A 13,355-nucleotide genomic window follows, 5' to 3' on the forward strand; every position below is an offset into this window, starting at 1 on the left:
TGCTCCAATGTCAAAGAAGATGGACTGTGCAGACCAAGACCTGTGCATGGCCATAGCTCTGAATGATTGGCAAAACTCAGGCTCAAGTGCACTGGCCATTCTCCTGGGCATGTGCCTGTGTCCAGCTAACCAGAGTATCTCCTCCAGGCCAGATGAATGGGCTCAAACAAACACTTGTAGCTTCCCTAAAGGTGGCTAATGAAATCTCCACCTGAACCAAAGAGACCACTGCCCTGCAATTTGACAGCCACCAGGGAACTAATTTGAGGAGATGAGGAAGACAGGAGGAGAAAGATGGGGTGTTGTGACCTCACAGAATCACCTGTATCCAGCCAAGAATAAAGTACCACTGGGGTTGCTATGTGGCAGACATCTCTGGCAGGTGGCTGTTCTAGTCTCTGACTATCTAGGAGGTGACTGGCCAAACCTAGTTGGGCACCTGGGGTCTCCTGGAGTGAGGTTCTCAGAGAATAAGACACCAGAACAGCCACCTGCCAGAGATGTCTGCCACACGGCACTCCCAGCGGATGAAGCTGTGCTACCCAGCAGCCTTTGATGACCAGCTGTAACCACCAAGCGCAAACCTAAGTCGGCTTCCTGCTTCTCAAGGTCTGGCGCCCTCACTCCTCTGTAGCAGCCTGTGCTGGCTTCTGTCACACATGGGCCTCTCCTAGGTCTTTACACTGGCCCTGATGCTTAGGTCACTCCTGCCTCTGCAAATGGCCCTTCCTTTCTCTGGGCTACATGGTTGGCAGGTCTCCATTTTTTCTCCCACCTCTGGCTGGCTTTGGTTGGCTCCTGATCTGGCCCTCTGAGCCTCTGCTAGGCTTCCCCACTTCCTTGAGGCTTTCAGTAGACATCTTCTGACATGGTTTTCATCCCAGCTTACTGCTTTGTCCTCTGCTGGAGTCCTGGGGCTGCTCTTGAACCCAGGAAAGAAATGCAGTAAAATGTCCTCTTGATCCACAGTGTTGAGGACAGGCCTCAAGCCTCTGCCCTATGTGCTCAGAGCCACCACAGTGCTGTATGGATGGATTGCTGCCTTCTATAAGCTGTGTGGCAATCAGACCCTGCTTGCTCTAATCATGCTTGATCACCCTGTGCAAGGGCACTGATTGCTTCTTTGAGAGGTTGCCTCAGTCCCGGGTGGCAGGGCTGGAGCCTGTGGCAGCCTAACGAGGGTAATTCAGGCAGAGCTGATTGTGCCAGAAAGTTGGGAGGGCTCAAGAGACAGAAACAGGGCATGTCACACCCCAAACGGGACCACATTTGCTAAATCTGTTTCCCATGCAATTTTATGGTGATTACATTGCCTTTTTTTTTTTTTTTTTTTTTTTTTTTTTTTAAATAACTGAGCAGGCTGGCAGGACAGATCGGCTAGGAATGGAGGACTGATTGTGGCTTATGGAATGTCTTCAGAGTCCAGAAAGGAATGAAGTGAGTCAGGCAGCTAGAGTGCTTCAGAGCCCAGGGGGGCCTCTGCTCCCCAGGTTGTCTGAGGACAGTTTCACCTCACCACTGGGAAGCTCACTCCCTAGCCTTCTGCAGTGGGTGAACTGCACTATCATCGGACATGGTTGCTAGGTATCAAGACCTCCTAAGGAGGTGGTATACCTCCACAGCAGAGAGCTGCCTCTGTCAGTGCTACTGTGCCCAACTTGACACAACACTCCTCCAAACTGAGGAGGGCAAGACAAGGTACCTGAGCCACATTGTCAAACAGCAGACTTATGAACTCTTCGCCCATGAAACTGGATGAGTGTGCACATGGGCAGTCCCACTCCAGGCTCCTTAGTGAGGCCATGGTAATCCTGCCCTATAGATGGGTGTGCTCACAGTGACAACTGCACACGGTCCTGCCGAACAGACTACCACTGAGGATGTTCCCTCTGTTTCAATGAGGGGGCATGCTGTTTGTTTTCTGCATTAGATAAAACTGTGGGGCAGGAGCTCCAAGGTGCCCGCTGTCACTCCTGAGGATAAAAGCTATTTCTGTGGTCACCTCTTGCATTCCCATCCCACTAAAATAAGACTCAGAGCCACGAGCTTTAGCAAAAATGTTTAATCTCTCCTTAATGTGTGTTTATTTACAAGTACTAAATCTGAAGAACCGTAAAATAGGAAATAGCCGTATATTTACACATCTGATGGCTGAGCATATTGGCTCTGCCGCTTCCAGAGAAGCAATGGCCGAGGCCTGGTCTACTCAGACCATCCAAATGACCAGGGTTTTTTTGGGTGGGGGGGTGGGGGAGGGAGGGGTAAGAGGGAGTGTTCTGCGGCATTAAAGGACAGCTAATCATGGGCTTCACCTTAAAAATATCTTTCTCTCTCTAAATATATCTACTCTAGCTTGTGTAGCACCGATGTGAGCCACCAGATCCAAACTGGGGAAACTGGAGTAGAGGGTGGTGGTCGGGCCCCTCTGTACCAACAGAGGTTGCTGGCCTGTGCCTGGAACTCAATGCAGTGTCTCTTGGGGCCACATCAAGGCCCTCATCCCTGCTGCTCTACCTAGCTGTCCAACCGTAAAAGAGTGGGGCAGCTGGAGAGCAGAGCCAGCCCAAGGCATGTGGAGGCCAGGCACCCAGGCCCAGCTCGGAATGGCCCAGGCACTCCTGAATCTGGGTGCAAAGGGAAAGAGCAGGCAGGAAGGGGGTGGGGCCCATGGCAGGACGGCAGTACCAGGAGTGTTAGGGCCAGGCTGGCTGCAGTAGTGCTTGCCCACCTCCCTGGGCCCTAGGACTGTAGGGCAGCTCTGAGCATCCACCACCCAGTGTGCAGTGGGCTCACCCCAAGTCATACTGAAGATGGAGTGGAACCCTTTGCAGGATACCACAAAGATGGATGGCTCTAGAAGACCAAGGACAAACAGATGTCAGAGCCCAGTCCAGAAGTGGCAGGGAAGTGAGGCCTGGCCCTGATGGCTGTGCCGAGAAGATGTGTGGTAAGAACAGCTAGGGCAGTTCGCATGTAAACAGAAACGCTAAAGTGCTTGCGAACAAACACCCTGGGAAGCTGCTCCAGGCCACCTCACCTCCTACCTGACACCCACATGGGCAAGATGGCCTGTAGTACAGAGCGAGGCTGGCCTATTCTGAGGGAGCCTGGGGATGTGGGGCTGGATAGTGAAGGCATTGAGCCTAGAAGCTGTGCGTGGTCCAGGCAGAGCTGGAAGAACTGGGGGCTTACGTCTGAAGCCTACAACCAGGGAAGACTTTAGGGGAAACTGAGGCTCCCACCAGGCACAGCCTGGAGGCATCAGAAGGAAGAGAGGGGTAAATCCATGGATAAAACCCCAGGCAACAACAGGGGCTTCTGAGAAACGGCTATATCCAGGCTAGCTAGCCTTGGCTCTGACCCTAGTATCAGCCCGGGGGGTGAGCCACAGAGTTGGGGTGGGAGTCTGACCAGAATTCATGGCCCAGGGTACCTAGGCTCGTGACTACCACAAAGGAGTTGCTCCCTGAGTCCTTGTACCTGCCCCATAGCTAATAAAGGCGCAGCTCTAATCTGACCTCCACCCTGTCCCATCGGCTCCCTAGCTTGGAGTGTGAGGGACCACAAGACTAGCAGCCCATGGATGTGGGGTGTGCTGTCCCCAGCACTGACAATGGGCCTGGCCACAGTTAGCTGTCCCTTAAAATCCATTATAATCTTTAGTACCATCAAAAAGGTGAACTTGAAAAGGGAATAGGCCGCTTGCTTGCTTTTCCAATGACTAATTTAAAAAAAAAAAAAAAGCATTTAAAAAAAAAGGTCTAACCACCTCTAGTATTCAACACTTGCAGTTTGAAAAGATCAACTCAGACTAAACGCTAGCACAGTCATGCAGGTCCACAGCTCTGCACCCGAAGCTCAGGGCACGGAATCGTGGGCAGCGGCTTCTTCCATCTGGGGGAAGTAGAGGCCACATCAGATGGCAGCTCCAGGGCCCTTGGTTTTGCTCTCTTCCACCTGGGTTCCTCCTGAATTGCCTTTCCGTGTCTCCTCCCTCAAATAATTGTACAGCACCCCATTGGGGCCAGGGCCACACACACATATATATATACACATACATACATATATATATGTACAGGGTCCATTAAAAACGTACTGTTGCTCCTTGAGGGCAGAGGCGGACAGAGTTGACCTCCAGTCCCTTGGGTCACTGCCCATGGCCAGCAGGGTGGCAGAAATGCCCCCCACATCCCCAGGGCAAAATACCACAGGATTTCTTATTCCCTTAAAAGCAGTACCCAGATATCCCACTGCAGAGGGGCCAGGACACTGTTGAGAGGCCAGACTGGAAGCCACCGGGAGCATCAGGGGCGGGGAGGATAAAGGATGGTGGGGTGGTGGCCTGTTATCCTCCAGAGCTCCGTGGTGGGCTGCGACAGGAGCAGGAGGCGGGGAATAAATAACGGGAACATGCACTCTGACTGGAGCCCCAGGACCAGGGGCTCCCAGAGGCACAGCCCTGAGGACAGAGAAGGGTTCGCCTAGCCATTGTCCACATGTCACTTGGAAGTGGGGTCTGCAGGCCCTCCATAGGAGGGGAGTGGGGCCTCTCTCCCCAGCAGAAGGATGTGGCACTCCAGCCTTGGCCGCGCAGAGCACGCGGTGAATCTGAGGGTGGTGGCAAGCACGGGGTGCTGGAGTAGAGGCTGGTGGGACAGCCCCAGGCTGTGACTTATGTGGCCTAGCCTTGGGAATCTCACCTCTCCCTCAGACTCTGCCTGCTGGTAGCAGCTGGAGAAGCCAAGAACTGTGAATTGGTCCAGCCCCTTGTCCTGCTGCCCTCGCTCTGGAGGGCCTGGCCTTCTATCTCGGCCCCTCAGAGGCCACCTCTCTCCCAGGAAAACCACTAGCAGCTCTTGCCAGGCAGCAAATATCCCTGGGCAGAACCAGCCACACTGTGCTATCCTTGCCCCAAGGCAGCAAGCCCTAGGCACAGAGGTGGCTCAGCAGGAACCCTTACATCCACAGCGATAAGAATTGGCCCTGCACGGCAGGGAGAGGAAGGCGAGGACCAGGACCCAACTGCAGCCCCCACACCTGGCACTTGGTACAGGTGGGCCAATGGCTGTCTCCTGGGTCCTCTGCTGCCCTCCTGCTCTGCCTCCTGCTGGGTGGGCACTTCCAGGGCTCAGCTGCTCAGGGCCATTGTGTCCACCACCTGCTCCAGTTTGCTTCGAAGTCGCTGCCTTCGAGCCTGCTCATCTTTCTCCAGAGCCACCAGAATCTGCAGGGGTGGGATCAGGTCAGAGTCAGGGCTAGCTGCTACCCACAGCCATGGGCTGGAAGCTCTAAGGGAAGCAGCTGGGCCACCACACATGACACTGGTGTGCCTGACTACCGGTTCCTAGCTGTGCAAACAGTTCTGATCCAGGGTACTACAGCACTTGAGGGTGAGCCCACAGGGTCATTACCTCCACCCTCATCTCCCTCATCAACAGGCTCCACGCCCTGCCATTTGATGTGGCAATGGCCACTGTTCTCTACTATTGCTGGGTTTCTTACGCTCTTTGGTTGTCTTCTTGAGTATCACACTCCTACCTCCGTCTATGTGGGAGCCCAGGCCCAGTCTCCCATCCCATCCCTTAATCACTACAACCTGTGAGCCCTTTCATGGATGGTTTGATCCCAGAGCCCTTCTGAGCCCATAGCTCCACAATCTTAGACCTGTCTCTGTGGCTTCCTACCTCCAGACAAGCTGCCTGGCTATCTACCTCACTGGCTCAGCACTGCCAAGCAGACCCTGGTCTCCCTGCCTGTCTAGACCTATAACAATCCATCGGGTTCAGGGACACAGTCAAGCTCCAAGCCTCCACTAGGTCACCCTGGCCTGTATATCTTCTGCCTCTTCCCAGGTGGGCCCTAGCTTAGCCATGTAGACTCTATGGATCTTGGCCTGGCCGGCACTGCCCACACATACCCAGTCCTTGGCTATTGGTACCCATAAGCTCCAGCCCAGAGTCAGAGACAAGTCATCCCAGAGAGAAGAGTCAGGGGAGCTGCTTCTTGACAAAGGACAAGGAGCAACCTTTGCCAAGCCCAGAGATACCATCCAGCCCAATAAACTCTACTATAGGACCACAGCTATCCATCCAGGAAAACACTGTCACCCCGACTCCCCACCCTGCCCCAGAGAGCCTTCTTTGTGCCCAGAATCTCTGATTTCCTTACTACCCCTAGGAAAAGCTGGGCTGACAGGTACAGAAGCAAAGCAAGTATTGGGTGAACTCTGAGACACAGGTGGAACTGGGGTTGGGGAAGGGCGCACCTCGTCCTTGTACTTGGCGATGTAGGAGTAGATCTCGTGCAGGGCACTCATGCTGTTGAACTGACTGAGATGCAGCCGGGACTGCTCCGCCAGGTAGGCGCTCATGTCTTGGTCACTGATTGCGGGCATCTTGGCAATGTCAGCATAGTACCTGACAGTAGGTGGCAGGGTCAGCATGGGCGGGGTCACAGGGCCTACTCACCCACCAACCTGTGGCCCCTGCATGACTCCTGCTGGCCACCTACCTTTCAACCCAGCTCTTGTAGTTGGGGATATCCTTGGCATAGAGCAACTTGTTGGAGGGTGAGTCTTTGCCCAGCTTGTGCTCTGACGTAGAGCAGGAGTCCATGAAGGTCTGCGCTACCACTGAGAGGCAGGCATCTGTTATGCTGTTCTTGTGGATGTCGAACACGAACTGAGGGTTCTTAATCACATTCACCCAGAAGCGCAGAGGCAGGCTGTGGACAAGCAGGCCCAAGAGTGCTCAGGATGGCCATTCTGCAGCCCATCCCCTTCTGGACAGCAGCTAGAGTGGCCTGACTCTGTCCCCAGTCAATGAGTGGATGCCCACATGCTCAACTGGGGCAGGCCCCTCACCCCACTGGCCAGACAGGACATGCTGCCAACAACCTGGTGCCTCTCAGAGCATCAATCCTCACCTTCAGCTTACGTCCATGGCCATGTCTGAGGCCTGTACTGGTTTATATCCTGCTCCTGTGCTCTTCTCCAGTCCAAGCACATATGCCTTCACGCCCACCCCCTATGCCCCACAAGGCCTCAGACAGCCTTGGTCGGGCACCCAATCATAACACATGTTTTTCAAACATTAACTAAATAAAACTGGAGACTGAGGCTATTGTGACCATAGGCCTGTGCCAAAAGCCTGCTAACTCCACATGGCTGAGGCAGTTGCTCTAGAGTAGCCAGTGCTGTCCACAGCAGTTCCTCCCTTGCTGGGACCCCTGACAGGCAGTCCAGATGGCCCTGGGTCTTAGGCTCCCACAGCCCTGGAGGGACACTTGAGAAGGGAAGGGGAAGGGTACAGGGCTCTAGGCTGAGGCCAGGACCATCCAGCACACTAGGCCAAGGGTCATGAGATTAGGAAAGCTAACGGCCAACTCTACTTGGAGGTCAGAGCACAACTTCAGGGTAAAAGGTGCTAACGGTGTGTGGACATGAAAGGTAGGCCCTGGTGGGAATGCAGAATGGAGGTCTGGTGCAACCTTGTAGGAGGATCAACTGACCAGTCTTTAGTCCAAGTGTCCCTCCTCTAAAGTCGTGGGCTATGGGGGTGGGAAGACCACACACAGCGGTAGAGCCTGCTGGGTCAGGGTTACACCCAGCAGAAGCCCACAACTGTGCTTGTCAGCCAAAGCCAGAGAACACTGAGCAGCTCCAATCAGGAGCAAGAGGCTGGGGGGGGGGGGCATGGATAGGTTGCAGGCATCAAGGACTGGTCTAAACACATAGGTGATCTATTCTGGGAGAAGGCAGGTCAGGGCTGAGCACACAGGAGTCACAGGAAGCACTGGAGTGAACCCACTGGGGTCTGGGTGGACATCACTTCCTCTATGTTATCAATTGGGTCTGGCCCACCATACTGTTTCTTACATGACAGCCCCTCACCCACAGAACTCCTATAGGCCAGAGTAGTGGGGTTGTGGCAGGGTCCAGGGCTGGAAACTGGGAAGGTCCAGGGTGATCCTGGCACTGTAAGGCCCAGGCCCTGGCAGTCCCACCCCTATGGTAGTCGCACCAATTGCTCTTCCAGGTATGGCGCACATCTGAGTCATGGATCTGGTGCTTGTCGGCCTGCTCATCTAAGAAGTCAAACATGTACTTGATGGCCAGAGGTAGGGCTGAGCCACGGTGCGCAGTGCTGAAGATGGTCTCAAACAGGTCATCCACGAACTTTTGTAGTGTTCCCTGCAGGGTGAGTAGTGAGCTTCAGGGCTGCCCAGGGCACCACCCTCCTAGGTGTCCTGGACAGGTCTGTAGGAGCTCTGGATTTGGCCATGTGTTCTGGGCATCTTCCCATACACCTACCTTGGTGGCCAGCAGCCTTGTTAGGTAGATCTCAGACACCATCTTGCTGCCACGGTCGCCTTCACGTTGGTCCAGGTGGTCGTGGTTCTTCACCAGGTGCCACAGTTTTGTTCCACTTTCCAGGTCTGGCGTGATCATGGGTGTTCGTGAGCGTAGGCTGTCGGGGCTACTGGCTGTACGCAGCATGCTCTCTGCAGGAATAGCCTGTCAGCTGGCAGGGCTGTGTCCCTCACCCATGGCCAGACCCTGCCCTACCCCAGCCAGTTTTCCTCCAGAGGGCACCAAGGCTCCTGCTAGGTTATGTTGGGGAATGGCCACTGTGGTCACATGAGCAGCGTGAGGTCCCTTGTTTATAGGCTATGGAGACAGGCATTCTTTCAGAACTGATGGGAAGGCTACGAGCCACATGTCCCCTTAGTCCTGGCATCCAACACACTGTCAGAGCAGTAGGAAGGGCATCCCATCCATGTCCACTGCCCACCCGCTTCCTGCTTGCAACCCCGCCGGTCCCTCACCGTATCTGCTGAGGGACTTAGTGAAGGTAGAGGAGTTGGAGATGTTGTAGGCAGATGTCTGCTTGGGTACTAGTGCCACCGATGACCCATCCGTCACCTGTGGGCAGACATCAAGGATACAAGTCCCAGATAGCCACTAAGTGTCCTGCCCAACCTGGGGGGACCTAAAGACACCCGTGGTTCTGTCCCTAGAGGCAAGTCATGCCACCACTCTAAATCTCCACTGGGATGGTTCCAGGGCAGATAATTACTTGGGCATGGCACAGTCCATACCTGACTAGGCACATTCTAGTTTAAGGGAAAGAAAGCCCACACAGTGGTCCCTGGATGGTAGAGTTACCTGATAGTGAGCCAGTGTGTTCAGCCTCTTCCAGTCATTGTCAATTTTAGTGGTGACGTCCTCATCCTGAAGGATGATGCGTGCCATGCGACCCTGGCGCCACTCTACAGGAAGTAGGGTATTAGAGGTGGGATCCCCCTTCCTTCTCTCCCTCCTTTTCTTCCTCCCTACCTTCTATCCAAGCTCCTCATTCTACTGGTACATAGAACAAGGGAGTGGGGGAAGATAGGAAGACAGGGAGGGGCTTGCTCTGCACTTGAGGAAGAGCCTGGGATAGAGCTAGAAGCTGAGGCTCCTCCACTGGATAGCTACACTCAGGCGCAGAGGTTTGCCCGTGGGGTTGGCCTTTCATCTGGTGCCTGGTTGAGCCCAAGAGGTAGGCCCTGCTCTACCCAGGTTCCAGTTTCAACCATTCCAGACATATTTCCTGCAGGATCCCAGAACTGTGTCCCACATTTTTTGACTTTTGACTTTCCCCAGTGCAAAGTTCTGTTCCTTCAGCCCCAAAAGCCCTGGCTTCCCAGAGAATATCAAACTTCTTCTCCATGGGTCTCCTCCATCACTCTACTCTGGCCTGCAAACCCTAGCTTACCCTGTCACCTCCTTTGAATACCTTCCTACCATAGGACAAGGGGCCTGACCCCTGACCAGCATCAAAGGACACTTGCCCACCACTCACCTAGGTCCATGTCCCCAGCCTTTGGCCGCTGTGAGTAAGGCACACCCTTGTACACAGCATCCAGTAGCTTCTCCTTGACCTGGGTCACGGTGTCACAGTTCAGCCCCTTCACAGGAACCTCAGGTGCGTTCTCATGTTCAGGGTTCACACAGTTCAGGGTCTGTATGTGAGGAGGGTGGTATGGTAGCACCAGTCACACCCCTCACTTCTGCTAGTCCTGTCCACTCAGTTCAGTTCACCGGAAGGGGAGGACCCAGGACAGGGAGGGGGGTGCAGGGGGCTCACCAGGGTCTTATAGTCAATCTGCTGCCGAATGAGCTTGTCTTCGCTCAGAGAGTAGCGGGCCTCCCCTGTGATGGCATCAATAGGGCCCTTCTCCATCTGCTGCTTGATGGCACAGTACAGCATGAAGAGCGGCTCCCCAGCACACTCCTGTGTGGGTAGTAGGGTATGAGGCTGGGCTAGGACCTGTCAGCCCTTTAAGGGCTATCTAGCTATTTCCAGAAGCTTCATCTCCTCCCGAAGGCAAGCCTATCTCTGGAGCCAGCACTGGGCAAGGAGATCTAGTGAGCGACACCCCCCAGTGTCCTTATGACTGTAGACACAGAAATCCTTGAAATACAACCCTCACTGCATACCAAGTGTGATCATGATCTGCTGGATGACTAGAGGCCAACCTAGCCAGAAGCCCAGCATCACGAAGAGCATGCTTTCACCATGATCACCAGGACAAACACTGACTCCTGATGTTCCTTATCACCAAGGGGCAAGGGAACCCACAGACTGGTGGCAAGGAGAAACAGGGATTGGCAGGGTAGCCTCGGCACACTTGGCAAGAGCCTGCACTTTCCCTACCCTCAGCTACCTGTCACCTGGCTCCCTGCGCTACAGGTGTGGGGCCAGAAGTAGGGTCACATTACTCAGCAAGGTGAGCAGGGCAGATGCTGGAGCTCAGGCTGGTCCCATGGCCCTAAAGGCCCACCCCTGACTGCATGAGTCATGCCTCACAGTGGCTGCTGGCTGAGAATGCCTAGGCCAGAGACTAGCCCAGGTGGGCCCTTGGCAAGCCCATGGTGACTCTGCTCCTGTACCCAGATGTCCTAGCTCCTTGTTAGCATCTGAGGCAATTAAAGAGACAGCTGCTAAGGAACAGCCAGAAGCACAGATCACCCCAGACCTTCAGACAACACTCCTGTCTTTGGAATTATGTTTCATTTGCAAACTTGGCTTCATTAAGTCAGCTAGGAAGTGGGAGGGAGGGGGAGCAGGTTGGGACTCAGAGCCATCAATAGCTGCCTCTTTTGGCAAACACTCCCTCATACGGTTTCTCCAGGTTAGATTGCCTGCCCTTAGGTTCCTGAGCAGAGCAAAAAGGAGCAGAGTGGGCAGGGCAGTGCCCAAAGCCTTGGATGCAGACCCGCCCAACCCTATTGCATCTGTCCCAGAAAAGCCAGGGCTTCTCCGAGAAAGCTCAGACCCGGGAGGACCAGCCTGGACTATCACTTTCACCAGGCTTTCCAAGACTGTGAAAGAGCAGTCAGAAATGAGAGCCGGGGAGGAGGCGGCTCAGAACAAAGCAGTTCTAGGCCTAAGGGCTTTCTCTCTCTGGGCCTCATTTCCCTGTCCCGTGACTGGGGAAGGTGGGGCCCCAGCTTCCTCTCAACCCTGCTGAGAAGGTGCAGAGAACAGTCCTTTCATAGAGAGGCAACAGCAGGAGGAACATGGCAGTAAATGAGGCATCAGCTTTCCATCTGCAAGGAAAGCCAAGGTTCCCCTACCTCATACCATGCACTTCACCTGTAGCATAAATGCTACAAATGATGGAATGTTGGTATTTAAAATACCAATCCCCCTTACCATATTAAAAAAAAAAAAAACCTTAGAAAACACACAATTGTGGCTTCAAAGAAAATGAAGGTGGCTGGTCAAGCAAGTTGTTTAACTTGAAGAGTAAACGGCAGCCAAGGAAGCGTGCTGTCCGTACTCATGCACATCTCCAGGGACCGTGTCGCAGCACCCAGGCCAGGAAGGCTCTAAGTCAGCACAGCTCATGCTGCAAATGAGGATTCCTGTGCACCTGCACTCACTCTGGAAGCCCTCACAGCTCCAGCAGAAGCCTGCGGTGTTGGGGAGAATTCACATTCCCCTAACACCCTCTGCCAGTGTGACAGAGGACAGTGAAAGTGACAGTACTGTGTGCCAGCTTACCTGAAGACAAGGGCCTAACTCTACTGGGGTGAGGAAAAAGGAAGTGAGGAGCAGGGTGGGGTACCAGGACCCCCTGTGAAAAGCACTGGGAGGTAGACGTGGCAACCACAGCCTTGGGGGTGGAGGTGGGGGTGGGGGATGAACTTTGGAACACCAGCATGTCAATACAGCCAGAACTCAAGACAAAAAATCTGAACAAAGCCTGTTCCTCTACCTGTAGACATTTGCTTCCATTCAGTTCAGTGACCCACACTGAATATTGATGGCTATGACCATCAGAGCTGGGGCCCTAATCGTGGATAAGTCTGCTTAGAGGGCATCCCCACATCAGTCAAATTCAGAGGCAGAAATGATAAAGATGGTATGGTGGAGGGAGGGGTGAGGGACAAGGAGTGTACCATGAAGACAAGACAAATGGTGCAGAAGAGGTTGACAAGGGCTGCACTTTACAGATGTATTAACTCTAGTGACCTGTACACGCTCCAGAGGCTGAAGCACGAAGGTCATGAGTTCGAGGACAGCCTGGGCTATCTAGGAAGGCCTTGTCTCAAATAATAAGATAAGGGTTGGTAAGATAACTCAGCAAGTAAAGGAGCCTGCTGCCAATTCTGCCAACTTGAGTCTGATCCCTGGGCCCCACATGGTGAAAGGAGAGAACCCACTCCTTCCTGCAAGTTGTCCTCCCACTTCTGCGTGTGCACTGTGGTTCACACCCACATAATAAAGAAAAAAAATGTAATTTCAAAGAAATCTAAAAGGTAGTATATTTTGTATTATATATGTTTTAATCCAGTAAAGCATTTTTTAAGTCTGCGGCATGGTAAAAAGAGACCAACTATTGAACCGTGAAAGGGTGAAGAACCTGTCGTATGATTGAAAGAAAGCACTCTGGAAAGCTATGTAGAATGTGAATGGAGCCTTAGACTCCAGAGAAGGCAGAACTATGGACAGGAGAATCTGTTGCAGCTCAGGGAAGGGAGGTGCTGAAGTGTATCTTCTCTCAGCACCATAAAGCCAACATGTATCAAGAGGCCTTATGTGTGGCCCACGGCCACAGACAGAGGTAGAACAAGCCCAGGCCAATCTGGGCTCATCCTGGGTTTTCACTGTACAGCTAAAAAGGCCACACAAAAGCCAGAGCGGAGAGGAGACTGAGAGGACCTGAGAGTAGCCCTGGGCCAGGCAGCCTACTTCACTTCCCAAGCTTCGCTCCCTCCCTTCCTGCTGGCTGCTTCCCTAGTTGACTTGCTCCCTATTCCCATCGGCATTCCTACACCCTGACTGCCCTGAGGCTGAGGCGGT

The 13,355-nt window shown here is 53.7% G+C and overlaps 1 protein-coding gene across 1 annotated transcript in view; it reads right to left on the reverse strand.

Annotated features, from left to right (window-relative positions):
- Positions 1-2,047: 2,047 nt before the first annotated feature.
- Positions 2,048-13,355, reverse strand: part of Plxna1 (plexin A1) — a 45,583-nt gene continuing 34,275 nt past the window's right edge. Inside the window, exons 24-32 of the mRNA XM_021190894.1 lie at positions 10,131-10,277; positions 9,846-10,005; positions 9,167-9,270; positions 8,827-8,923; positions 8,312-8,502; positions 8,022-8,191; positions 6,511-6,723; positions 6,266-6,416; positions 2,048-5,224 (exon numbers count right to left, since the gene is read on the reverse strand). Of these exons, the coding sequence (XP_021046553.1) occupies positions 5,129-5,224; positions 6,266-6,416; positions 6,511-6,723; positions 8,022-8,191; positions 8,312-8,502; positions 8,827-8,923; positions 9,167-9,270; positions 9,846-10,005; positions 10,131-10,277 (1,329 nt within the window). The 3' untranslated portion in view covers positions 2,048-5,128. The remainder of the gene's footprint in view (positions 5,225-6,265; positions 6,417-6,510; positions 6,724-8,021; positions 8,192-8,311; positions 8,503-8,826; positions 8,924-9,166; positions 9,271-9,845; positions 10,006-10,130; positions 10,278-13,355) is intronic.

Source organism: Mus pahari, chromosome 2, assembly GCF_900095145.1.
Source record: "Mus pahari chromosome 2, PAHARI_EIJ_v1.1, whole genome shotgun sequence".
NCBI classification, from domain to species: Eukaryota; Metazoa; Chordata; class Mammalia; order Rodentia; family Muridae; genus Mus; species Mus pahari.